This window comes from Marmota flaviventris, chromosome 17 (genome assembly GCF_047511675.1).
Source record: "Marmota flaviventris isolate mMarFla1 chromosome 17, mMarFla1.hap1, whole genome shotgun sequence".
NCBI lineage: Eukaryota > Metazoa > Chordata > Mammalia > Rodentia > Sciuridae > Marmota > Marmota flaviventris.
The window spans coordinates 60419038-60443490 of NC_092514.1; the positions used below are offsets into that span (position 1 = coordinate 60419038).

General features: G+C 42.9%; 1 protein-coding gene across 4 annotated transcripts in view; it reads left to right on the forward strand.

The window, feature by feature from the left end:
- Positions 1–24453, forward strand: part of LOC114102000 (signal transducer and activator of transcription 5B) — a 63871-nt gene that overhangs the window by 36734 nt on the left and 2684 nt on the right. For all 4 annotated transcript variants that reach the window (XM_071602978.1, XM_027947217.2, XM_071602980.1 and 1 more), the window contains exons 2-18: positions 834–971; positions 4422–4578; positions 6302–6391; positions 7279–7453; positions 10704–10834; positions 11043–11194; positions 11664–11819; positions 12157–12336; positions 13024–13111; positions 13190–13312; positions 14038–14130; positions 15878–16084; positions 17252–17346; positions 17582–17712; positions 18642–18812; positions 23492–23543; positions 23870–23974. In XM_071602978.1, the coding sequence (XP_071459079.1) occupies positions 844–971; positions 4422–4578; positions 6302–6391; positions 7279–7453; positions 10704–10834; positions 11043–11194; positions 11664–11819; positions 12157–12336; positions 13024–13111; positions 13190–13312; positions 14038–14130; positions 15878–16084; positions 17252–17346; positions 17582–17712; positions 18642–18812; positions 23492–23543; positions 23870–23974 (2234 nt within the window). In that variant the 5' untranslated portion in view covers positions 834–843. The remainder of the gene's footprint in view (positions 1–833; positions 972–4421; positions 4579–6301; positions 6392–7278; positions 7454–10703; positions 10835–11042; positions 11195–11663; positions 11820–12156; positions 12337–13023; positions 13112–13189; positions 13313–14037; positions 14131–15877; positions 16085–17251; positions 17347–17581; positions 17713–18641; positions 18813–23491; positions 23544–23869; positions 23975–24453) is intronic.

The following is a 24453-nucleotide window of genomic DNA, read 5'->3' on the forward strand; positions in this document are numbered from 1 at the left end:
AATTGAACCCAGGCTGCTTAACCACTGAGCCATATCCCCAACCTTTTGTTTTGTTTTGTTTTTGTTTTTTGAGACAGGATGTTGCTAAATTGCTTAGGGTCTCACTGTGTTGCTGAGGTTGGTCTCAAACTTGAGATCCTCCTGCCTCAGCCTCCTGAGTTGCTGGGATTATGGGTGTGCTCTCTTTTACTGGGCTCTTCCAACATGGCAGCATGTTTATTTCAGTTCTTAAAGCCAAAGTAACAAATCTAAAATGGTTCTTAAAAAGTCTTTCTGCTCATTTTTTTTTTATGACTGTTGAAATGCTGCTAACCATTGCTGACAATTTTGAACAAAAGTAATGATATCAAAGTTATAGGCATTTCTTTCCCTAATGCTGCTTTGTGATTTTACTTATAGGACTCAGTATATCTATAGGCAGGAATTCACAGATCTGATTGGTTACCTTCCCAAGACCACATTGAATGTCTACATTTTGAAAACATTTTAAAGCTAAAATTCACTTAAAGAATACTGATTTTTAAAACCAGGCTCAGTGACACATGCTTGTAATACCAGCTACTGGGGAGGCTGAGGCAGGAGGATGTCAAGTTCAACACTAGCCTGAGAAACTTAGTGAGACCCTGTCTCAAAATGAAAAGGCTGGGAACTAGCTCAGTGGTTGAGTATCCCCGGGTTCAATTCCCAGTAAGCAAAATTTAAAAAAAAAAAACAACAAAAAACCCACTTTAATCCACCTAAAGGGCTAATAGTGTGTTAGCATTTTAACTATATGAATATTTACTCTGGTGGATTTAAAAAATCATCTAAACCACAGATTATTTGTTTAACAGGTCGTGAACCATGGCTGTGTGGATACAAGCTCAGCAGCTCCAAGGAGACGCCCTTCATCAGATGCAAGCCTTATATGGCCAGCATTTCCCCATTGAGGTGCGGCATTATTTATCCCAGTGGATTGAAAGCCAAGCTTGGTAGGTGAACAATGCTTTTTACATCATATTTTGTGAAGCACAGAATATTGGAGTTTGGGCTGAGAGAGTAGCTCAGTGGAGGAATGTTCATGCAAGGATCTGGATTCAATCCCCAGCACCACCAAAAAAAAAAAAAAAAGAAAGAAAGAAGAGAAAAAAGTTTGATTAGAAAAATCTCATGGTGGAGACTTTAAAAATTATGTGCTTAAGGCTGGGCATGGTGGCACACACCTATAATCCCAGTGGCTTGGGAGGCTGAGACAGGAGAATTTGTGAGTTCAAAGCCAGCCTCAGCAATGGTGAGGCACTAAGCAACTCAGTAAGACTGTCTCTAAATAAAATACAAAATAGGGTTGGGGATGTGGCTCAGAGGTCGAGTACCCCTGAGTTTTAATCCCCAGTACCAAAAAATTTTTTCAAAAAGTTATGTGCTTAAAAATTTTTTTTTATTTGATCCATGAAAAGGTATTTAATCCCATCTGATTTAGGGAGATGGAATAACTCTTGGGATTTAAAAACAGGATTCATTGTTCCCTTTAATAGTTAGTACTACTAAAAACATTAGCATATTGCTGCTAATAAATAGCAATCAACTAATATGTTTTGAGTGCCTGAGGGTGCCAGCATTGTTGTAGATAGCAGCATTTTTTGGAAGAAATGAAAGTCCTTGCCCCTCAGAATTTAGTGTTTGATGGGGCAGATAAGTAATTTAACGGTAAATACATTGGTGTTTTTCATTTATATGTATTTTACACATATATGCATAAATCTAAAAGGAAATATGCCAAAATATTAACAGAAATTACATTTCAGTGGATTTAACAAGCATTTTTCTCTTTATTTCCCAAATTATTGGTTATATACTTGCATCGTTCTAAAATCCCTTTAGAATTGGTGCAGTATAGTCGACTGACAAAGCAGCTCTTTTGTTTGTCTTCTGTAATGCTGGGGCCAACCCAGCACCTCCTGCATGCTCAACAAGTGCTCCACCACTGAGCTGCACCACCAGCTCTTTAGTTTCTTTAAGTGACAGTGTTATTACACACTGGCAGCAAGTTGAGCTCCGCTCTGCTCTGAAGCAGGGGTTCTGTCAGTGGATCTGACATATTCTCTAAATGGTTTCAGCCTCCCTATTGTGGCCAGGGGTCCTCTTTGACAGACCTCAGTAGAAGCCAGCCTTGATGCTACTGTTGGAAGATGGCTGTATTTCCAATTAGTGCTATTGCCATGGAATAATTTGCAATTGCAAATTATTGTTAGTAGCAGATTTCTGTTCAGAAGCCAGAGAGCACCAAAGGCAGACAATTTTCTAGGCAATTTAAAAAAAATCTCAGCTTCATATAATTAAGTGAGGGGGAAAAAACCTGCTAAATATGAGAATGTCAGGTGCACCTTGTTTAGTGCTTTTCCATTCCCTTTTCATTTTCTTTTCTGTTTTAATGATTTGGAGGGTTTAAAAAACATTAGTAGGAAGTTTCTGCTGATTTAAAATTTCATTTAGGGGGTGTAGCTTAGTGGTTGAACATTATCCATCATGTGCAAGGCCCTGGGTACAACTCCCAGCCCTGTTAAAAAAAAAAAAAAAAAAAAAAAAATTTTTTTTTTTTTTTTCATTTAGCCTGGCTCAGAGATAACAGGCAATGGTCCTAGCTGCTCCAAAGAGGATCACTTGAGCCCAGGAGTTCAAGACCAGCGTGGGCAACATAGTGAGATCTTGTCTCAAAAAGCAAATAAGCTTTCCTTTAGTAGATTTCTCATGTAATTTGCTTACTGATAAGTTCTAAAAGATTTGTGTTGATTAAGGAATATCTGAATTATATGTAGTTTGGTTTTCTTAAGAAGATAAAGATTTAGCTTGGTGCCATGGTACACGCCTGTAATTCCAGCAGCTCGGAAGTTGAGAAGTTGAGGCAGGAAGATTGAGAGTTCAAAGCCAGCCTTAGCATCTTAGTGAGGCCCTAAGCAACTTAGCGAAACCATGCCTCATTAAAATATTAAAAAGGACTGGAGATGTGGCTCAGTGGTTAAGTGTCACTGGGCTCTATCCCTGATTTAAAAAAAAAAAAAAAGAAGATGTAAAGATTTTAATGAAAAATCTTCAGTTCTTCATGTTGAAGCCATCCATGGAAATCTCTTTATTAGCAGGAACATTAAGAACCAGTGTCAGAATTCCAAGAGTTTTGCTCAGATGGGATCCACTCAAGCATGGGTTCCCAAACAAGAAGCATCATTGCCTCAATCCCTGCAGGTTTTTATTTAATATATATTATACTTAATTCATAGAGCATATATATTTAAAATTTGGCTTTCTTTACTGACTTCTCCAGTGCATATTTGGGTATGCTCTTTGATGAGATAGTCTCAGTGGTTTTTTGTTTGTTTGTTTGTTTGTTTGTTTTTTATTCTGAAAGTCTCAGTGTTTTGATACACATGTTTGTGTCTCTGTTTGAAATTAGTTGTAACGTCAGAGATTAGGAGATGACAGAGCCATTTAGCTACCACTAGATCTCTTGTTTGGCTCTAGACTGGTCAGCAGTAATTGGATGTTATTTCAGTCTGACAGCTGTTCAGTTTCTTCAGCAGGCTAAGAAATTTGGTACTACCCAGTAGCAATTGTTGCTTAAGTTTTAGAAATAAAGGAAAAAGGAAAGAAAGAAGAGAGGGAGAGAGACCGTCCAACACCTGTCACCAGTTAAATGGCTCTGAATTAATATAAAGTCTGTAAACTGGTTTCTCTTGTTTGTTGGAAAAGTTGGCATTGCCTAAAGTCCCAGATCTGCAACTAGTGATACAAATGTCTCGCCTGTGTAAATGCTAGGCATCTTCTGCTTCATTTCCAGGACTCCTTAGAAAGAGCAGTATTATTCCTTCACCTGTCTCTAAGAAATACTACCTGTGGAATTTGCAACATGATCATGGAACTGGTTAAGGCTGGGAAGGACATGTAGGACAGTCTTGACCTTGTGCCCCTTCACACCCTTGAGAAGACTATAAATAGGAAATTATCAGAGCCCTTATTTCCTTTAGAGAATGCGAAGCATGTTCCTTTTCCTTTTGTTTCTAGGAGTAGATAGCATTAGCACCAGAGCCAGTCAGTAGAAAAAAGGAGAGGGCAGTACATAGTTTTTTTTAAAAAAAAAAAAAGGAGAAGAAGAAATGAAAATACTGTACAGTCCACTAGGGTAATTAGAAGATTGTGAATAGAGTAATGTAGGCATTTAGTCAATTTGTGTTAGGCTGTTTCTTAACATTTACCACAAGTGTTAAGGAGAAATCACTTTAGGGCTGAGTGCCTCAATGGTAGAGCACTTGCCTAGCGTGTTCTGGTTCCAAGCCCAGAAATAAAGGGAAGAAATCATTTTAGTCAAAGAAAGACTTGATGTGTAGAGGCTGCATTTTACAGGCTCTTGTGCATGTATGTATACATATTATGTAATTTTTTTCCCCTAGGGACTCAATAGATCTTGATAATCCACAGGAGAATATTAAGGCCACCCAGCTCCTGGAGGGCCTGGTGCAGGAGCTGCAGAAGAAGGCGGAGCACCAGGTGGGGGAAGATGGGTTTTTGCTGAAGATCAAGCTGGGGCACTATGCCACGCAGCTCCAGGTGGGTGTGAATGTTGGGTCACACTTAATTCTTGTCCCTGGGATGGCTTCTTCCTTCATGTAGTACTTCTTATAGAGTCTTGTTCTCTTTGTCAGCCAGCATTGTTGAGTCATGTGTTCTGTGCTTAAGATTCTGATCGTTTGACTTTGGGGTTGTGGCTTTTTTTTAAAGAATTTTTTATTTGAAAATAATTTTGAATTTATAGCAATTTGCAAGAATGATACAAAGAAGTCCTACATTACACCCAGATTTATCTGTTAATCTGCCTCATCATACTCTCCTTTCTCTCCTCCTCCGTTTGTTTCCACATACACTTTAGTCAGTCACTTGAGAGTAAGTTGCATACATCATGTCCCTTTACCCCTAAGTATTTCAATGTGCATTTTATAAGATTATGAACCTTCTTTTTAAAAAATTTTATTTTTTAGTTTTAGGTGGACACAATATCTTTATTTTACATTTATGTGGTGCTGAGGATCGAACCCAGTGCCTTGTGCATGCTAAGCAAGTGCTCTACCACTGAGCCACAACTCCAGCCCCAATTAACCTTCTTTTACATGGTTATAATACAGTTATCAACCTTAGTAAATTTAACAATGATACATTACTTTTAGTTAATCTTCTGTCTATATGTCCATTTTATCAGTTGATTCAACAGTGTCCTTTAGGGCATTTCCCCCCCCTCCAGTTCAGGATCCAGTCCAAGATCACATATCATATCTAGTTGTCGTATCCCTTTAGTCTCCCATTTTGCAACCTTGCTTTGTCTTTGACATTGACATTTTAAAATAATTGACCTACCCCTTACCTTTTTTGTTGTTGTTTTATTTTGAGATAAGGTCTCACTATGGTGTCTTGGAACTTCTGGGCTCCAGGGATCCTCTGACCACAGCCTTTCAAGTACAGGCACAAATCCCCATGCCTGATCTACTACCCCTTACTTTTTTTTTTTTTAATATTTTTTTAGTTGTCAATGGGCCTTTATTTATTTATTTATTTATTTTAAAATATTTTTTAGTTTTTGATGGACCTTTATTTTATTTATTTGAATATGGTGCTGAGAATCAAACCGAGTGCATCACACATGCTAGGCAAGTGTGCTACCACTGAGCTACAACTTCAGCTCCAGACCTTTATTTATTTGTGGTGCTGAGAATTGAACCGAGTGCCTCATATATGCTAGGCAAGCGCTCTACCACTGAGCCACAACCCCAGTTCTACCCCTTACTTTTTAAAGACAAAATGTTCCTCATTTTGGAGTTTGTCTGATGTTACCTCATGATTAGATTCACATTTCACATCCCTGGTCAGAATTATAAATGAGTGGTATGGTCAGGGTATCACATCCAGAGGCATATGGTGTCCATCTTCCCCTTACTAGTGATAACAATTATGATTACCCAGTCAAAAACTTTTATTATCCTATTTCTCATCTGGTATGGACTTGACTTATCTGGGTTTCAAAATATTGCTGTAATACTTAGATACACTAAAATTCAAGAAATAAAATAACCTTCCCTTTTTACTGTAATTGGGCTTTTTGCAATGTACTTCCTTATTCTCATTGACATGGGCGGGGAGGTGCGCAGTATTACCCATGATTGGGCCATGACATCTCCAGGAGTGTTCTGCATTGTGAGAGCTGCCTGTCCCAAGACAGGGCAGGGTTAGGTCCCAGAGCATGGAGTGGAATAAAGTCACTTCTGATGTTGCATTCTTTCAGAACACATATGACCGCTGCCCCATGGAGCTGGTCCGCTGTATCCGGCACATTCTGTACAATGAACAGAGGCTGGTCCGAGAAGCCAACAATGTGAGTGTCCTGTGGGTGTGAGGAGAGGAGTGGTGATCCCTTTATTATCTACCTCTCTCTGGACCCAGCTTTGTCAGGGTCACTCAGTGTGCACCTATTGGTGCCCTTTTAGAGATCTGATCTTAATAGATTTATAACCTTAATGAGGTTGCAACCACAAAACAATGTGAACAAGTACAAATTAATATAACCCCAGCTGAATTGTTTTTTAGCGAAGATACACTCATATTCAGGTAGGATTACCTGGGAGAGACTTCTCAATCCCTTCTAAGCCAGGTGTTGAAGGAATGGGTCAAACCAGGTCACTTAAATACCTGGATCCACAGAGGCCTTGTTTATGCCTCCCCCATATTTTCATGTGGTAGTCTTCAGGATGCCTGTGAAAGGTTCAGCTTCTTCCACAGTGGAAGCAAATTATTCCATCACAAGAAAGTCTTGAGTGAGCACACAGACAATGTGCATTCACAGAGCCACACTCCCCACTGCGTGCCTAACATTAGTACAGCCGCATTAGGTCAGTGAATAAATGTGAAAATGTGGGTCATCATCATTAGAAGGAAAACCCAGGTGATACCTAGAACACGTTGAGTTCTAGTCTCTCCACAGGAATTATTGGGCCCTGTTTTGGTACTCTGGTGGAAGCCAGATCTGAGGTCCTAGTTTCCACTATGGTGGTGCCATATTCTGTCAGATCACTTGTTTCTCCATTTTTCCATTTTACCCCAGTGCTCACAGATGATGTTTGTGATTCCTTCTGATCCAAAATTTAGCTTTTGGGAGTCTTAGCCCAAAGTAGGCTCTGGCATCGGTTGACTTTTCCTAGGGATTAAGGCCAAAGGTTTCCTCCCACCCCACTGCCCTGCACTGTCTCTCTGATCTCTCCTCAGGGCAGCTCTCCAGCTGGGAGTCTTGCGGATGCCATGTCCCAGAAGCACCTTCAGATCAACCAGACCTTTGAGGAGCTGCGACTGGTCACACAGGACACAGAGAATGAGCTGAAGAAGCTGCAGCAGACCCAAGAATACTTCATCATCCAGTACCAGGAGAGCCTGAGGCTCCAAGGTGAGGCTAGGGCTGCAGGGGCCGAGGGAGCTGTTTGTGTCTTGGAGGTGTGCAGGTGGGAGTAAGGACTAGAAGGCTGCTCAAGTTGGGTTGTAAGAAAACCCATTTTTCATTCTGAGCATCTATCTTCCCTTGGCATTAGAAGGATGAGACTTAGGAAGGGGAGAAGATATGTCACCTATCCTTGGAGAGTGTGGGGTCAGGCTTCGGGCACCCTGGGGAGTGCCAAGGTAGCTGGGGAAGACATTTCCTTTTTGGGAAGGAGCTCATAGTCGTAGGTAAACAGCACCAGGTGTAATATTTTATATATAATAAGCATTTTATAAATGCACATTTATTGAAGTAGTAAACAGAAAATGTAAAACCATATGCTCAGGGGAAGAGCACTTACCTACCATGTGCAAGGCCCTGGGTTCAACCCTAGCTTCACCAAAAGAAAAAAGAAGAAAAAAAAAAAAAATCACCTTTAAAAAAAAAAAAAAAAAAGTCTCTCTAAGCAAGGATTCTATAAGGGCCAAGGGACTGTGTATCTGGTGACCAGTGTTTAATATTCTGTATAATTATTCGGAGAGGGCTTCCTGTGACTGCATATACTCTGTGCCTCAGTGCATCCTTGTGGACAAATCTCCCTAGCACCATATACTGCTTGCTGCTTGAGGCATCCAGAAACTTCATTGTCAGTCTTGAGGCTGTGGAGCCCCACTGGCGCCCCCTCTTGACCCTGTAGGAAGTCGGCAGTTTGAACTTTTACAGTTTCCCTGCTTGTATACTCTACTCAGAATCTCAGAGGAGTGATGGCTTGGCAGCCAGTGCCCCCCCCCCCCACACACACACACACACTCACACAGTGTGCCTTCCTGTAAGAGTGTGTGTGGCAGGCTCCATCTCAGAACTTTATTGACACTATTTTTTGACTCTGTCTTCGCAGACTATAAATCCCTGAGAGGGGTTTGTGTCTTTTATCTCTATAGCCTGACAGCACAATGACTGAAATGTCAGTGTTGACAGGATAATTCTAACATGTCTTCCTCCAATTGAATTCACCCAAAGAAAAGGAATAGCCCATTCCTGCAGTGGAAACAGAGATTTAGGCTGTGGTTTCTACCCAAGTCCATTGTCAGCAGCATTTATGATCCTGGATATGGGTTCCACTTGCCTGTGAATGGGTTTAGGTTTGGATTCTGGATGGGTGTACACCTATCACATGGTGTCACTTCTGTCTCATTTGTCAGCCTCACCATTACAATCACAGATTATGGCTGGGGATTGCTCAATGGGACAGCACTTTCCTAGCATGCACAAAGCCCTGGGTACAATCTCAAGCACCACACAACTATACACAAATATACACAGAGCAAAAAAACACATACATTTATTTTTATTTATTTTTGATACTGAGAATTGAATCCAGGGGCCCTTAACCACTGAACTACTGCCCCAACCCAAAATTTTTATTTTGAGATGGGGGTCTCGCCTTACTAAGTTGCTGAGGCTGGCCTTGAACTTGGGATCCTCCTTCCTCAACTTCTGAGCTGCTTAGATACCATGCCTGGCTAAAACCACAGACTGTTGATCTGTTTGTTCAAGTGAAGGCCCAACTCCTGAGAAACATAGCCATTGCCTCAAGTCTACCTGGCCTCCTTCCCAGAAAAAACTGCAAATGACTAGGAGAGATCTATGTGGGACATTTGCATTGAGAAGCTGGGTGTAGGTGTTGAAATCACCAGTCCCCTGCCCTATGGGCCAGTAGGATCATGGGGTAGCCATCGGGCCCCTTTGCTGTGTTCCAGGCCTGGGACTACTCTTCCCACTCAGTATCCTCCGATGAGATTGGAACCATATTTCCAACTTCTAGTTCTGGGCTTTTCCTGGCTGTTCAACATTGCTTTTATCTGTCCTAGCTTGTATGTTTCCTGGGGCGGGGACTGGTTTGGTGTGACATGGCCTTCAAAGCTAGCCAGGAAGTTGACCAAGACATACCAACAAACACATCTTGATTCAGGCTGAGTAAGGATGCTGGGCTGTTCAACAAAAAGCGCTATATGGGGGCTGGGATTGTGGCTCATTAGTAGAGCGCTCGCCTAGCATGTGCGAGGCCCTGGGTTCGATCCTCAGCACCACATAAAAATAAATAAATAAAGATATTGTGTCCAACTAAAAAATAAAAAAAAAAGATATGATGTCCACCTAAAACTAAAAAACAAATATTAAAAAAAGAGAGAGAGATAGGAAGGGAGTAATAATCCCAGCACTGGGGAGACTGTTTTCTTGGGGAGGCAGAGGGGTTTGCAAACCGGGGAGGTGGACAGGTGGCTTTAACTATGGGCATGTTTTGAGGTTATGGATCCTCAGGTATATCTTGCTTTATTCTTTCTACCTCCACCATGTCTTAAGGATTTGTTTAGAGATATCTTGAAAAAAGGTAGGAAGGCCTTCCTCCCTCCCTATTATTGCCATCAGTGGGATTCCCAGCAGCTGGTGATGCCTCCCTCCACCTCCCTTTCCTAAGGGAATCTTGCTGAATTGTGTCCTGGGAGGCCCTGGATATTGTCCCCATCTTCTGTTGATTTCCTCCCTCCTCTCACCCCCCTTCTCTCCCCGTCCCTTTGCATTGACCTACTCTGGACAGACATGTCAGATGTTTTGCAACCCCTAGTGAGACTCACCACTGGAGAGGGACTGCCAAGTTCAGGGATGAGACAAAATAAGGGAGCAGGGCCTCCCAGACGAGGTCCCCTGCACGTGAGGGTGGGGCCCAGCAGCTGCTTGTCTCTGTCACTCTTTTATTCTCGTCCTACCCCCAGTCACCAAAAAGGACCAATCTACATAGAACTCAGGCCTTCCCGGCTGCTCCTTGAGCATTTTCTGCATCGTCATTCCTTTAAAGTCCACAGCAAGGCCCTGAGCAGGTGCCAGGATTCTCCCATTTTACGTGTGGGGAGCGGAGACACAGGAAAGGAAGTGATGTGCAGAGTTCACCCAGAGGGGTTTGGGGGCGAGCAGGATCCTGAGCACCCACTGCCCAGAGGGGAGGCTGGGTCAGGAGGCCAGTGACCAGAGCCCAGAGGCTGCCTTCTGAGGGAGCATCTTCATCTTTGGGCACCGGCGACTGTAGGTAGGAAGCCCCACTTGCCATCAGTGGGGTGTCTGACCCTGGAGGTCTTGCTCCAGAACAAGTGAGTGGGAATGCTGTGGGCTTCCTGCTGGATGCCAGGAGTGATGGTGGTGGGTGTCGTGTCCCCTCCTCCAGCTCAGTTTGCCCAGCTGGCCCAGCTGAACCCCCAGGAGCGCCTGAGCCGGGAGACGGCCCTCCAGCAGAAGCAGGTGTCCCTGGAGGCCTGGCTGCAGCGGGAGGCACAGACACTGCAGCAGTACCGCGTGGTGAGTAGGATCCTGCTTCTCTGGTGACTGGATGGAGGGACAGAGCCAGGGAGAGCAGGAGGCCAGACCCTCTTCTCTGGGGTCTGTGAGGGTAGGGGGTCAGAGAGGGAAGGGCCTGCTGGGCTGCCTGGCTGCCCGGGATTGTAGGGGAGGCCCTGCAGGGCTGTTCCCTGGGAGCCCAGAAGGGCCGCTGTCCCCCTTCCCACAGGAGCTGGCCGAGAAGCACCAGAAGACCCTGCAGCTGCTGCGGAAGCAACAGACCATCATCCTGGATGACGAGCTGATCCAGTGGAAGCGGCGGCAGCAGCTGGCCGGGAACGGAGGGCCCCCCGAGGGCAGCCTGGACGTGCTGCAATCCTGGTGAGGGCAGTGGGGAGGCAGCAGGGTGGCAGGGCTCCAGGGTGTGCTGCCGGCTGCCTCTTCTGCCTCCTGCCTTGGCCTGAGCAGCAGGCTCCTTCTGTCTTGTGACAGCCCTCATCTCACCAGTGTCCTGGTTTAGATATGGACTTTGTTCCCTGTTCCATTTCCCCAGGGATGCAGTCAGTCACATGTTGGGGAAAGGGACAGGGCTTTGGTATGCAGTGACTCTTGGGCTGGTTGGACCCAAATCAGGGTGGCCTCCCGTGCATCCTCTACTTCTGGAAGGCAGGAGTGCCCTGTGTACCCGTGGACCATGGGGTGGGGAATTGCTGTGCCGTCCTGGGTGGGTCCTTGCTGTGCAGGTGCAGCTGTGTTGGGGGGAGGTCTCCCTAGGCTGGGAGCCCCCAGGCTCTGGCCCAGGGTGGGGAAGAAGCCATCATTCCCATGTGGGCCCTGGGACTCCTCGCAGGTGTGAGAAATTGGCCGAGATCATCTGGCAGAACCGGCAGCAGATCCGCAGAGCCGAGCACCTCTGCCAACAGCTGCCCATCCCTGGCCCAGTGGAGGAGATGCTGGCCGAAGTCAACGCCACCATCACAGACATCATCTCTGCCCTGGTCACCAGGTGACTGCTGCCTCTCCACTGTGCCCAGGGCAGAGCAGTTCCCTTGGGTTGGCATGTGGAAGGCCACAGGTGCCATCCAGACCACAGGCTGTGCCTCGCATCCTCTCCCACTGCATCTCCAGTTGCTCTGGCTGCTTGGGGCGGCCCTGGCCCAGTTTCTGGTGTGGACACTGAGGGAGGTGCCTCTACTTGGCCTTCCCTTCTTTCTGGGAACAGAAGCCTTGTGTTGTCCTTCGCCTGCTAGACCTGTGGGAGGTCCCTTTCCTCAGAGAGAGACTCTTCCCCCACTCCCACGCCTGCATCTCATCGTGTGTCTGGTCACTCATGTCCCCTGCAGCACATTCATCATTGAGAAGCAGCCCCCTCAGGTCTTGAAGACACAGACCAAGTTTGCAGCCACGGTGCGCCTGCTGGTGGGCGGGAAGCTGAATGTGCACATGAACCCCCCCCAGGTGAAGGCGACCATCATCAGCGAGCAGCAGGCCAAGTCCCTGCTCAAGAATGAGAACACCCGCAAGTGAGTGTGCCTCAGTTTCTAGTTCCCTGGCCCTTTCTTCAGGTCCCTGCAATGGGAAGATAGAAATTCTGCCATCTCTGCAGATCCTTGCTCACCCTCTGGCCTGTTCTGAGGATCAGAGAATGAATATAAGGGGGTTCTTTTTTGAAGATAGTATAGTTTCATTTAGTAGGGATATGAAAATTACTTGTGGGCTGGGTATGTGGCTCAAGCGGTAGCGCGCTCGCCTGGCATGCGTGCGGCCTGGGTTTGATCCTCAGCACCACGTACAAACAAAGATGTTGTGTCCGCCGAAAACTAAAAAATAAAATATTAAAATTCTCTCTCTCTCTCTTTAAAAAAAAAAAAGTATGTCTTAGTAGTAATAGTATTTAAAAAAATTACTTGTGTGTTTTATTTATTTTTAAATTATTTATTTTTATAGTTATAGGTGGACACTATATCTTTTTTTTTTTTTTAATGTGGTGCTGAGGATTGAACCCAGTGCCTCACACATGGTAGGCAAGCGCTCTACCTCTGTGCCACAACCCCAGCCCCTATATGTTTTATTTATATAGCTAACATTTCCCCTAAATGATATGTGCTTTTAGCAGCCTTCTATATTATTTCCTCCTACCCCAAACATGTTCTTTGCCCCATGTGTACTGAGACCCAGATAGATTTGGAGCTGGTCTCTCTGATTTGCAGTGATTACAGTGGTGAGATCTTGAACAACTGCTGTGTCATGGAGTATCACCAGGCCACGGGCACCCTCAGCGCCCACTTCAGAAACATGGTGAGGAGGGGAGAAGAGGAAAGATGCATTCTCCCTCTGTGTTTGAGGGCTTTGTCATCTCATGTTCCTCCTTTGCAGTCCCTGAAACGAATTAAGAGGTCTGATCGCCGTGGAGCAGAGTCCGTGACAGAAGAAAAATTCACAATCCTGTTTGAATCACAGTTTAGTGTTGGTGGAAATGAGCTGGTTTTTCAAGTTAAGGTAAAGCCCCCTCCATAGCCATGTATGCTTGTGTGTGGGGGTATGCACGTTCACGTGTGCTGTGCATTTTATATCCCAAAAAATGGTGATCATGGGCTGGGGTTGTGGCTCAGTGTTCAAGCTTGCCTTGCACGTGTGAAACACTGGGTTTGATCCTCAACCCCACATTAAATAAAAAGAATAAATAAATAAAAGTATTATATACGTATACAACTAAAAAAAAGAATGGTGATCACCTTGTATCTTCTTTTTAACCATTGATAAACAGAAAATGGGGAGACCTCATCCTTTCAGGTGTTCTCTCTTAGATTCTATTAAGTCATGAATAAACAGTAATGAATTGAAATGGCTGGAGGAATAGATTAAAAAAATGAATGATAGGAAGCGTTACTCAGCATGAGGAGTGTATAGTACGTTTTAAACATTTCATTTTTCTTTTTCCAGAAATGTCTCTTTATGCTCTTTCTTTTTCTCATTTTCCTTACAACTTTGAGAAACTTACTCTGTCCTTCAGAAACATATAAGCAATATTGCCTTTAAAATATCTGAAATTTCTAAAGTTGTGCCAGTATTGTGAAAAGTCACCTTACTCCGGGAGCCATTCCCATTCAGCATTTTAGGGCATCACTGCCACTTGAATGATAGTGTTGCAATGACAAGGAAAAAAGAAGGAAGGGAAAGAACTTGAGGCTGTGGGTGCTCAGCCCTTCTCCTGTGTCTTTTAGACCCTGTCACTCCCGGTGGTGGTGATTGTGCATGGCAGCCAGGACAACAACGCGACAGCTACTGTCCTCTGGGACAATGCTTTTGCAGAGCCTGTGAGTGGATCCTTTGGGCCTGTGGGTCTCGAGATCACAATGGTGTCACCAGTTTTTTCCATGTGGTATCCCCTCAAAAAGCATAGAAGGGCTAGGGATATAGCTCCGTTGGTGGAGTGATTGCCTCGCATGCACAAGGCCCTGGGTTCAATCCCCAGCACCAAAATAAACAAACAAATAAAAAAATAAGTAAATGAACAAACAAAGAAGCAAACAAATAAATACAATAAAGGCATGCTGTCCATCTACAATTAAAACAAATTTTAAAAAATCACGGGAAAAGTTTTATTTTCCTTAGTTAAAGGCAGAATAGAAAATATGGAAAGGGCATGGCTTGATGTCAGGCCAGGGTTAGGCTCTACCCCCCCCTCTTCACTGTGATCCTGACTGTGATCTAGGGATGTTCTCTTTGCCTCTCTGAGCTTGAGTTTCCGTTCAGTTCCGGCAACAGAAGCATAATGGCGCTATTGGGATGCTTACATTGAATAACAGAGAAATACTGTCACAACCCCCATGGTCAGTAAATATTTTTGAGTTCTTGGGGGATACCCTGAATGGGGTAGGGGACTCCCAGGCTCCTTCTAGAAGTTAGTTTAGCAGAGGCATTGCTTCATGTCATCTTCTTTCCAGTAAACGAGGATGACACTCAATGTCCTTTCCTGATTTCACAGTCTCTAATTCATTCCAGATCTCTCAGAGAGAATGAGATGTTTTGTCTGAAAGATCAGATATAATTTTGCGGGCTTATGCACCTGAATGCTGTCTGAATGCCACTGAAGTGGCTTGAAGAACATTTGACCAACCTCTCCTCCTTCCCTTCTCTTCTCATTCCTCTCATAAAGAAATGAGGAATTTCTTTATGTGCTGATATGAGATTTCCCAGATATACTATTAAGTGGGAAAAAGAGGAAATACAGAATATGTGGATTTTATGCTACCATTTATGTTTAAAGAAAAAAAGAATAATTGCTGACATGCAATATCTTTGGCAATATATACAAGACACTAGATGCATTTGGGAACAATTGGCTTACTGATGGGGATAGGAAAGCAACTTCACTATATTTACTTCTTTGTTTTTTGAATTTTTATTATGTGAAGGAAATGTCCATCTGAAAAAAATTTATAGAATTTTAAGTACTATGGTTGAATAGAATGAAAAGTAATTTATTAAAAGTTCATATTCTGATAATAACACTTGATGATGAAATTTTTTAAAAAGTTCATATTCTGTCCTATTCTCAATTAAATTGCCAACCTGAAATTTTCACTCTACCATGCCAAGTTGTTTCACATTGTGATAGAGTTCTTGGCAGATGTCAAGGGCAAGTATGCACATATGTGTGTATACGTGCATATGTATACATGTATGTGCACATTCTCTCTCTCTTTACCAGTCTTTTCAGTTTCTAAATTCCCAATGAGTTAATAACATAAAAGCCAGACCTTGGTTTTATTTTTATTTTTATTCATGGATTTAGAACCTCAGGTTGAACCACAGGATCAGCAGCAGCTCATTATGCATAACATACATAGCATAATGTTAACTTCTAGTTATGCATGAAGAAGGTAAAACGGAATCTTCTGCATCTCACAGAACCATATACCCCAAGGAAGCATGAATGTCCTTGGCAAGACCAGTGCTTATAACTACTTCCAGCCATCGTTGTTTTTCTCTTGTGGCTGGAGGGAATCAATCATGCAACTGTTTTTTTTTTCATAAGAATCTGGCTTCTCTCCCTCTCAGGGCAGGGTGCCATTTGCCGTGCCTGACAAAGTGCTGTGGCCACAGCTGTGTGAAGCTCTCAACATGAAATTCAAGGCCGAAGTACAGAGCAACCGAGGCCTGACCAAGGAGAACCTCGTGTTCCTGGCGCAGAAACTGTTCAACAGCAGCAGCGCCCACCTCGAGGACTACAACAGCATGTCTGTGTCCTGGTCCCAGTTCAACAGGGTGAGGAATCCAGGCCTCCAGTTGATATTAGGTCAATCCCTCCCAACCAGATGTCTTCAGGAGTCTCCCTGTCCTGGGCCTCTATTCTTCATATTTATAATAAAATGTACCAAAAATAATAGAAGCTTCTAAATAGATGGCCAACTTCAGAGTTATCCAGGTCTCATGTTGAGAATCACATCTTTCCATGTTTTAAGTAAGTTGGGCTTTGTGTTCAGTTAGTGCATTTTCTTCCTATATAAAGGAAATAAAGAAAGCAAACATAAACATAACTCATGGGAAAAAAAGCTTTAAGATAATAAATCCATGACTCTGTCCCATTCATTCACTCTCTGATGTTCCATGATGTATAATGCCAGTTCAGACTCCCATGAGACCCTTAACCCACAGAACAGAATGCTGATAAAAGAAACATTTTCTAGTTTGTAGTGTCTGGTACTCAGATGTCATATCTTTGATTGATTTTTAATTACACTTGAGTTCCTTTCCTATACTTCCACGTCCAGTGTTTTAAATGCCTTTCATTCAGAGAGCTATTGGTCTTCTGGGTAGTTTTGTATTAACAAGTTGGCCAACAATCTTGCTGGTAGTCAGAAGAGGTTTGATAGGGGAATCAGGAGGTCTCATGGTCTATCTTTTCCATTACAGTAAAGCTCCTGCCTTCTAATAGGATCAGGTAACTGCATTTGACTGATGACCATTGGAAACATCTGTATGATGTGACCATCTCTGTGGCCTTATGATTGTGATCTAATCCAGATCAAATTTATGAAGCAACAGGGCATATTATTAAAACACAGCTGTGATTCAGCTGAGATGGGTCCTGAAAACATGCATTTATCAGAAGCTCCTGAGCAATGCTGATGTTGCTAGTCACAGGCCACACAGCAAAAATAGTCAGCCCAGATCCAGGTGGAAGACTCAGGGACCACTGGGTATTGACAGTACCACATTGGCCTTTCCCCTTAATTGTCTTTTCTTCTTCATTCTGTCTTTTTGGTTGAGGACCATTTGGTAAAACTGAGGTAGGCAGAAATAGTTGCATGCTTCTGGAAGTGCAGGTGTTTGTTTTCCAGTTAAAGTACATGCAGTTAATATTCCAACTCTTCCTCTTTCTCTCTCTCTCTCTGTGTGTGTGTGTGTGTTCATTGTTGTATCTCCAACCAGGAGAATTTGCCAGGACGGAATTATACTTTTTGGCAATGGTTTGACGGTGTGATGGAAGTGTTAAAAAAACATCTCAAGCCTCATTGGAATGATGGGTAATTCTCCTTTTTTCTGAGATGGGGGTCTCACTGTGTTGCCCACGCTGGTCTCAAACTCATGAGCTCAAGTGATGCTTCTGCTTCCACCACCTGAGTAGCTGGGCCTATATGCACACACCACCACACCTGGCTAGAATCATTATTTTTTAAGTCTAAATTAGAGTATGAAAGTTTTCCTCCTAGCATTAACACATCACCCTCTGCTTCTGTTCATTTGGCCTTTGTGATCCAGGGCCATTTTGGGTTTTGTGAACAAGCAACAGGCCCATGACCTACTCATTAACAAGCCTGATGGAACCTTCCTACTGAGATTCAGCGACTCAGAAATTGGCGGCATCACCATTGCTTGGAAGTTTGATTCTCGTGAGTGCTCCACCCTTTTTAAGACGCATCTTGGTTTTCATCCAAAGTCAGCTGCTTTTGTTGCAAAATTACTTTAACAGTTTATTGAATACTTATTATTTGTTGGGGCTAGTACTAGTTACAGAAAACATAGTCATATAACCATGACATGGTTGCTCATAATATGGCGCATATGAAAAATCTTATTATGGGAAACATAATTATTAATTTTGGGAAACACAAAAGTATAACTATGCAATACAGCAGTCTATAAAATCTCAGCTGCTTCCCTTTTGAAATATTTGCCCTATTATTTCTCAGCCTGGAACTTATTTCAATGAAGAATTACTTTGATGATTTGGAGTCTTCAAAGTACTAATAATGTGCTATTTCAATCATTCCCTTTTCCTAATTAACATGAGGGTATTGCCATTGACCATTTCCACCAAGAATGTTAATTTTTTTCTCTGACCCTTACAATAAGATAAAAGTACCTTGCTGGATTTGTGTGTGTGTGTGTTTTTTTTTTTGTGTGTGTGTGTGTGAGAGAGAGAGAGAGAGAGAGAGACTTTTAATGATTTTAATAGCTTTTAATAGCTCTTATGTTTTCTCTGCCTATGGGCATGCTTCCTAGCTCTCTTATATACCTTCATACAGAGAATCAGGGGTTGGGGTCAATAAGAACTGTTCCTTCTAGAGAGGGATGGAATGCTGCTTGAACTTGAACTGACCTGAGATCATTCAGTCTCTAGGGAAGTGATGCGTGCATTGCCTGCTTATCTATCCATGCTTTTAAAAACTACTTTACCTACAACCTGTGGTTATTTTAAAATGGAGATTTCCATTTGATCAATTTTAATGAAGGGCTTGAATTTGTGGTATATTTGGATTTTAAGATTCTGTGTTCAGAAATCATGGATAGAATGTGATTGTTCTGTTTATTGATCTAGAGGAAAGAATGTTTTGGAATCTGATGCCTTTTACCACCAGAGACTTCTCCATCCGGTCTCTGGCCGACCGTCTAGGGGACTTGAATTACCTTATATACGTGTTTCCTGATCGGCCAAAAGATGAAGTGTACTCCAAATATTACACACCAGTTCCATGCGAGCCTGCCACTGGTAACAATGTTCGCATTCTGATTTGATTTTGTTGTGACTTCGGTTTTGTTTCGGTTTGGTTTGGTTTGGTTTGGGGTGTGAGCGCATGCATGTATGCGCATGGAATTCACACAGTTAACACTCAGTCACTGCTTTTTTGGTATTACCCAGGGCAGACATAAGCCCCTTGCTGCATTTGTTAGTCACACAAAAATATATCTGCCATCCCATATACCAAATCAGAGGGAATGAATTACTTTATTTAATAAAGTTTAGATCAAATAAAATTAGGTAAAATTTTGTTTTTCAAAAAGGAGATGGTTTGGGGGCTGGGGCTGTAGCTCAGTGGCAGAGCATTTGCTTAGCATGCGTGACGCACTGGGTTTGATCCTCAGCACCACATAAAAAATAAATGAAATAAAGGCATTCTGTCCATCTACAACTACAAAAAAAAATTTTTTTTAAAGGAGATGGTTTTATGGTTTTCCGAGCTAGAAAATGTTTCATGTTTATTGTAGAATTTTCAGAAAACATAAAAGCATAAGAAAGTCATCACACATCTCTCATCCAGGGAAGAGCCTCTGTGGACAAGTTTAGTGACTGTTCCTCCACTCTCTTCAGGTTCATACTCTTCCTTCCTTTCTTCCTTGTGTCCAGTTGCTTATTGTGCACTTTTTGTGTGAAGGCTACAATCTAGTTAGAGAAAGAAAACAATAAGCAAGGAAATAAATAAATAGATTTATTTAGCAACGGATGCTCTGAAGAAAACTAGCAAGGTACAGGGATAGAGAAGTGACACTCTGTCATCAGGGTGGTCAGGGGAGGTTTCTGAGGAACCCATATTTGAATGGTCAGAACAAAGTGAGGAAGCTGACCATACAAAGATCCAGGGGAAAAACATCTTAGGCTGAGAAAGTGAGGCCAAGTCCAAGTCCAAAAGTGGGAGTGAGCTTGGTACATCTGAAAGCTTTGTGAGGGTAGGAGGCTATAGCCTGCAGAACAGGGAAGAAGCTGTGGGAGGCGGAGGTCAGGGCTCCTTTGACATGGAGTCCAGGGTGAAAGGTTTAGGTTTGGGTTAGACCATAGGTAATCTTTGGGTGCCCTGATTACACACACACACTCACACACCCTTAACAAACATATCCAATATAGCCACCCTCATCTTTTTTCCTTTTTTTTTTTGGTTGGGTGGTACTGGGGATTGAACTCCGGGGCACTTGGCCACTGAGCCACATCCTCAGCCCTATTTTGTATTTTATTTAGAAACAGGGTCTCACTGAGTTGCTAAGCTTCTTGTTTTTGCTGAGGCTGGCTTTGAACTTACGATCCTTCTGCCCCAGCCTCCCAAGCTGCTAGGATTACAAGCTGCGCCACCGCACCTGGCCTACCTTCATCTTGATGATTGTAGAGAGCTTCATTATATAATGATTCTGTGTGGTTTTCCATGTTGGTTAGTTAGCATACTTATAATTTATTTGCATTTTTGGTTATGATTGACGTTGAGATAACCTGGTACATGTATCTTGTTCAACTCTTTCCTTGAGATAAATTCCTAAAACAGAACTGGTGTCAAGGAATATATACTTTTTAAGCTTTTTGACACATATTTCATTATTGCCCTTCAGAAAGCAAAATTCATTTTCACTCCCATGTATTTATGTTGGACATTTGCTTCTTCCTCCTGCCACCTAAAGACTCTAATCATCCATTTCAGGTCTACCTGTCTGATTGGCATAAAAATGATATCCGAGCCAGGCACACTCCTGTAACCCCAGCAACTTGGAAGGCTGAGGCAGGAGGATCACAAGTTCAAGGCCAGTCTCAGCAATTCAGTGAGACCCTCAGTAATTTAGTGAGACCCTATTTCAAACAATAAAAAAGGACTGGGGATGTGGCTCCATTGTAAAGTGACTTTGGGTTCAATTCCCACTACCACAAAAAAAAGAAAAAGAAAAAAAGCATCTTATTGGTCTTAATTTCTTTGACTCTAGGTAATCTCAAAAATCTTTTCATATGACTATAATGATAATAAATAGAATAATAAAATAACAGCCAACATTTATTTAATATTTACTGTGTACTAGGAACTTTTCTGAGTACTTTTCATATACATTTTCATTTAAATCCTCAGAACTACTCTAGAAGGACTGGTATAGCCCCATTTTACAGATAAGGAAACTGCATCACAAAGAAGTAAAATTACTTGCCAAAAATCACACGGCTAGGAAGTTGGCCAAGCCTTGATTTGAACTCAGTCCACCTCAAGAGCCTTTATTTTTTAACCACTATATCACTGACCATTTGCATTTTTCTGTGAAGTGTGAAGTTCATGTTCGTATTTCTTACTCATTTTTCTTTCTTTGTTTTATTTTATTATTTTTATTATTATTACTATATATTCTTTTGGTACCAGGGATTGAACTCTGTGGCATTTAACCACTGAGCTTCGTCCCTAGCATCCCCCACACACCCTATTTTTTTAATATTTATTTTTTTTAGTTTTTTTTAGGTGGACACTATATCTTTATTTTACATTTATATGGTTCTGAGGATTGAACCCAGTGCCTCATGCATGCTAGGCGAGCGCTCTACTACTGAGCCATAACTCCAGCCCCCCCCACCCTTTTAATTTTTTTTTTTTTTTTAGTTTTAGATGGACATAATACTTTTATTTATTTATTTTTATGCAGTGCTAAGGATTGAACCTAGTGCTTCACTTGAGCTAGGCAAGTGCTTTACCACTGAGCTCTATCTTGAGCCCTTTATATTTTTTATTTTGAGACAGGACCTTGCCAATTTGCTGAGGCTGACTTTGAACTTGTGATTCTCCTGCCTCAGCCTCCCGAGCTGTTAGGATTACAGGCGTGCACCACTGTGCCCAATTCATTTTTCTTTTAAAGTTGCTTTTTTTATATGGGAAATATATTAATTCCTTATTATATATAACAAATGTCTTCTCCATGTTTTATTATGCTTTTAACATATAAGTTTTGCTGAAATGCAGGCTCATTTTTTTTCTGTAGAAGTACAATCTACAAACCTTTTTCCTTTATAGAATTTTTTTTTTTCAATGTTGGGGATTGAACCCAGGACCTCTCATCCTCAGAATGTGCTTCTACCACTGAACTACATTTCCATCCCCTGTCTTTTGTTTTTGCCTTCTCAAAGTCAAAGATGATGGTATAGTTCTATGTTTAGACTTATGAGGTATTTTGGATTATTTACATCATTCTTTTTTGTTAGCACAGCTAATCTAGACTTTAATATCCTGTTTTTTTATAGCTTTCTTTGTTTTGTTTGTTTATTTTTGTTTTGTTTTTGCAATACTGGGGATTAGACCCAGGGGCACTCTGCCACTGAGCTGCATCCCCAGCCACCCCAACCCCTTTTATTTCAAACAGGACCTTACTAAATTGCTAAATTGCTGAGGCTGGCCTCAAAGTTGAGATCCTCCTGCCTTGGCCTCCTTAATCACTGGGATTACAGGCATGTACCATCATACCCGGCCTTCCTTTATTTTTATCTTTTCTGCCAATCTATAAAGTTTTCTGTAGACTGTAAAACACAAATGCATCCGATGTCATGAAAAGGTAACACTTGACATTTGAAGCCAAAGATGCAGCAGGTTAGGATAAGAAACGGTTTGTGAACCATGTAACATTTCCCTATCTTGGCTACTTAGCTGACAAGCCCTTGGTTCTGTTGATCAGAATAGCTCTCTTGACTAACAGATTCAGATTGAACTATTTCCCACACTCACATGTCTGGGAAACAAGATTTTATTCACCCACATCAGACCCTCACATTCTTTTCACCCACTTAACAGAATTTCCACAATCAATCTCTTAAAAAGATAACTACTGCCAGGCCACATTCAGGTTTGCCCCCAGTCCATCATGTCCCCCTGGGGATTCTGCAGAGAATGAGGGACACACATCAGCATGCTTTTCAGCCAACCTTGGCACTGACAGCTCTCACCAGGATGAGTGGTCATCAAATTGCCCCCCAGATGCAGAAACCACAGAATGAACAAACCTGCCAGTGCTGGGAGGGATAAAATTCCTTTCTGAGAGAGTTAGATCCTCAAGAGATAGACCTCGGGGATTGTCAGGTCAGATCTATGGCTGTCTAGTGCTTGAGCTTTTCTGTGTAATCCCTAAGAAGGACTTAGACACCTTCTGCTTCAATCTGCAGTGAACGGACAGCAGTTCTTCCCAAGACAGCCTGTTGCAGGGAGGGACGGTTCTACTTATGGTAACATTCTTCCTTATGCGGCTGGAAATTTATCCTCTTCCGGCCTCCACTGCTGGTTCTAATGCTGCCCGTCCCCCAGATATGCAGAATAAATCCTGTCCCTGCTACATCTTTAACTTAAAACTTTCAAAGGTTTTTAGGTTTTTAATAATTAACCAATAATTTACCCAATTAATAATTGACATAGATTTGTATGAAAGTGTATAGTTTCTGGGTTGAAGGATATTTTAAAACATCTCAGCCAACCTGGCTTTTCAGTTTTGGTGCTGAGCTTCTCCTCCACCAGATCTCTCAACAGATGGAAATGTGAAGTGTTTGTGTCGTGTCCTAAGATAAAATTAGGTGGCTATGTCTTGTCCTAAGAAAAGATGTGACTCTTAAGGAGGATTACATTTTTATTTCATTTGGGAACTTTGCTTCTCACCACCGCTCCTCCTCCTTGGCAGCTAAAGCAGTCGATGGATATGTGAAGCCACAGATCAAGCAAGTCGTCCCTGAGTAAGTGTTGGGGCCCAGCTCCAGGCCCCCAACTACTTCTCCGTTCTCCCCACTCTCGACCCCACTCCTGACACTGCCACCCCTAACCCTGGGCCAGCATCTCCATCCCCTGGTAAGCCTGGCTCAGGTCTTGGGAGGAAATTGGGCTTAGTCATGCTATGGCCAACACCCAGGAGCACACATCCACAGCTGGGGACCTAGGGCCAGTGGGACACTTTCTCCTTCTATACGCCAAAAAAAATGTAAAGGCACCCCAGAGCCCCTCCCCAGGTCAGCTGCCACCTGGCCCCCTGGCAGCTGAGGCCGTGTTCTGCTTCCCTTTGCAGGTTTGTGAACGCAAATACAGACGCTGGGGCCAGCACCACATACATGGACCAGGCCCCCTCCCCATCTGTGTGTCCCCAGGCTCACTACAATATGTACCCACAGAAGTAAGTTGTGTTCTTCTGGGGTCTATGGGGAGGAACTGGGCCCTGGCCTCAGGCTGGAGCCCTGGAGGGCCAGTGGGACAAAGGAATCCAGAGCTCCTCTAGGTCTGCGACCACCAGGCTAGGCCTGGGCTCTGGCCTATAGGAGGGAAAGATTCCACCAGAAAATATTGGTTCTTTAGAGTGAAATGGGGCAAATGGCATCTGCTCCCCTTTCTAAAAATGGAGAAATTTTTTGCTGTATATAGGAACTGGGTGAGGGGCTGGGGATATAGCTCAGTTGGTAGAGTGCTTGCCTCGCATGTACAAGGTCCTAGGTTCAATCCCCAGCACTATAAAAAAAAAAAAAATTTAAAAGAACTGGGTGGGTTTTTGTTGGGTGTGGGAAGCCAGTGATGGGGCTGCTGGGGTGGGTATTGGGGTTGGGGTCTGTCTGCCCTCAAAGGCTGCTCCTCGCCAGCGTTCAGAGAAGTGGTTCTTTT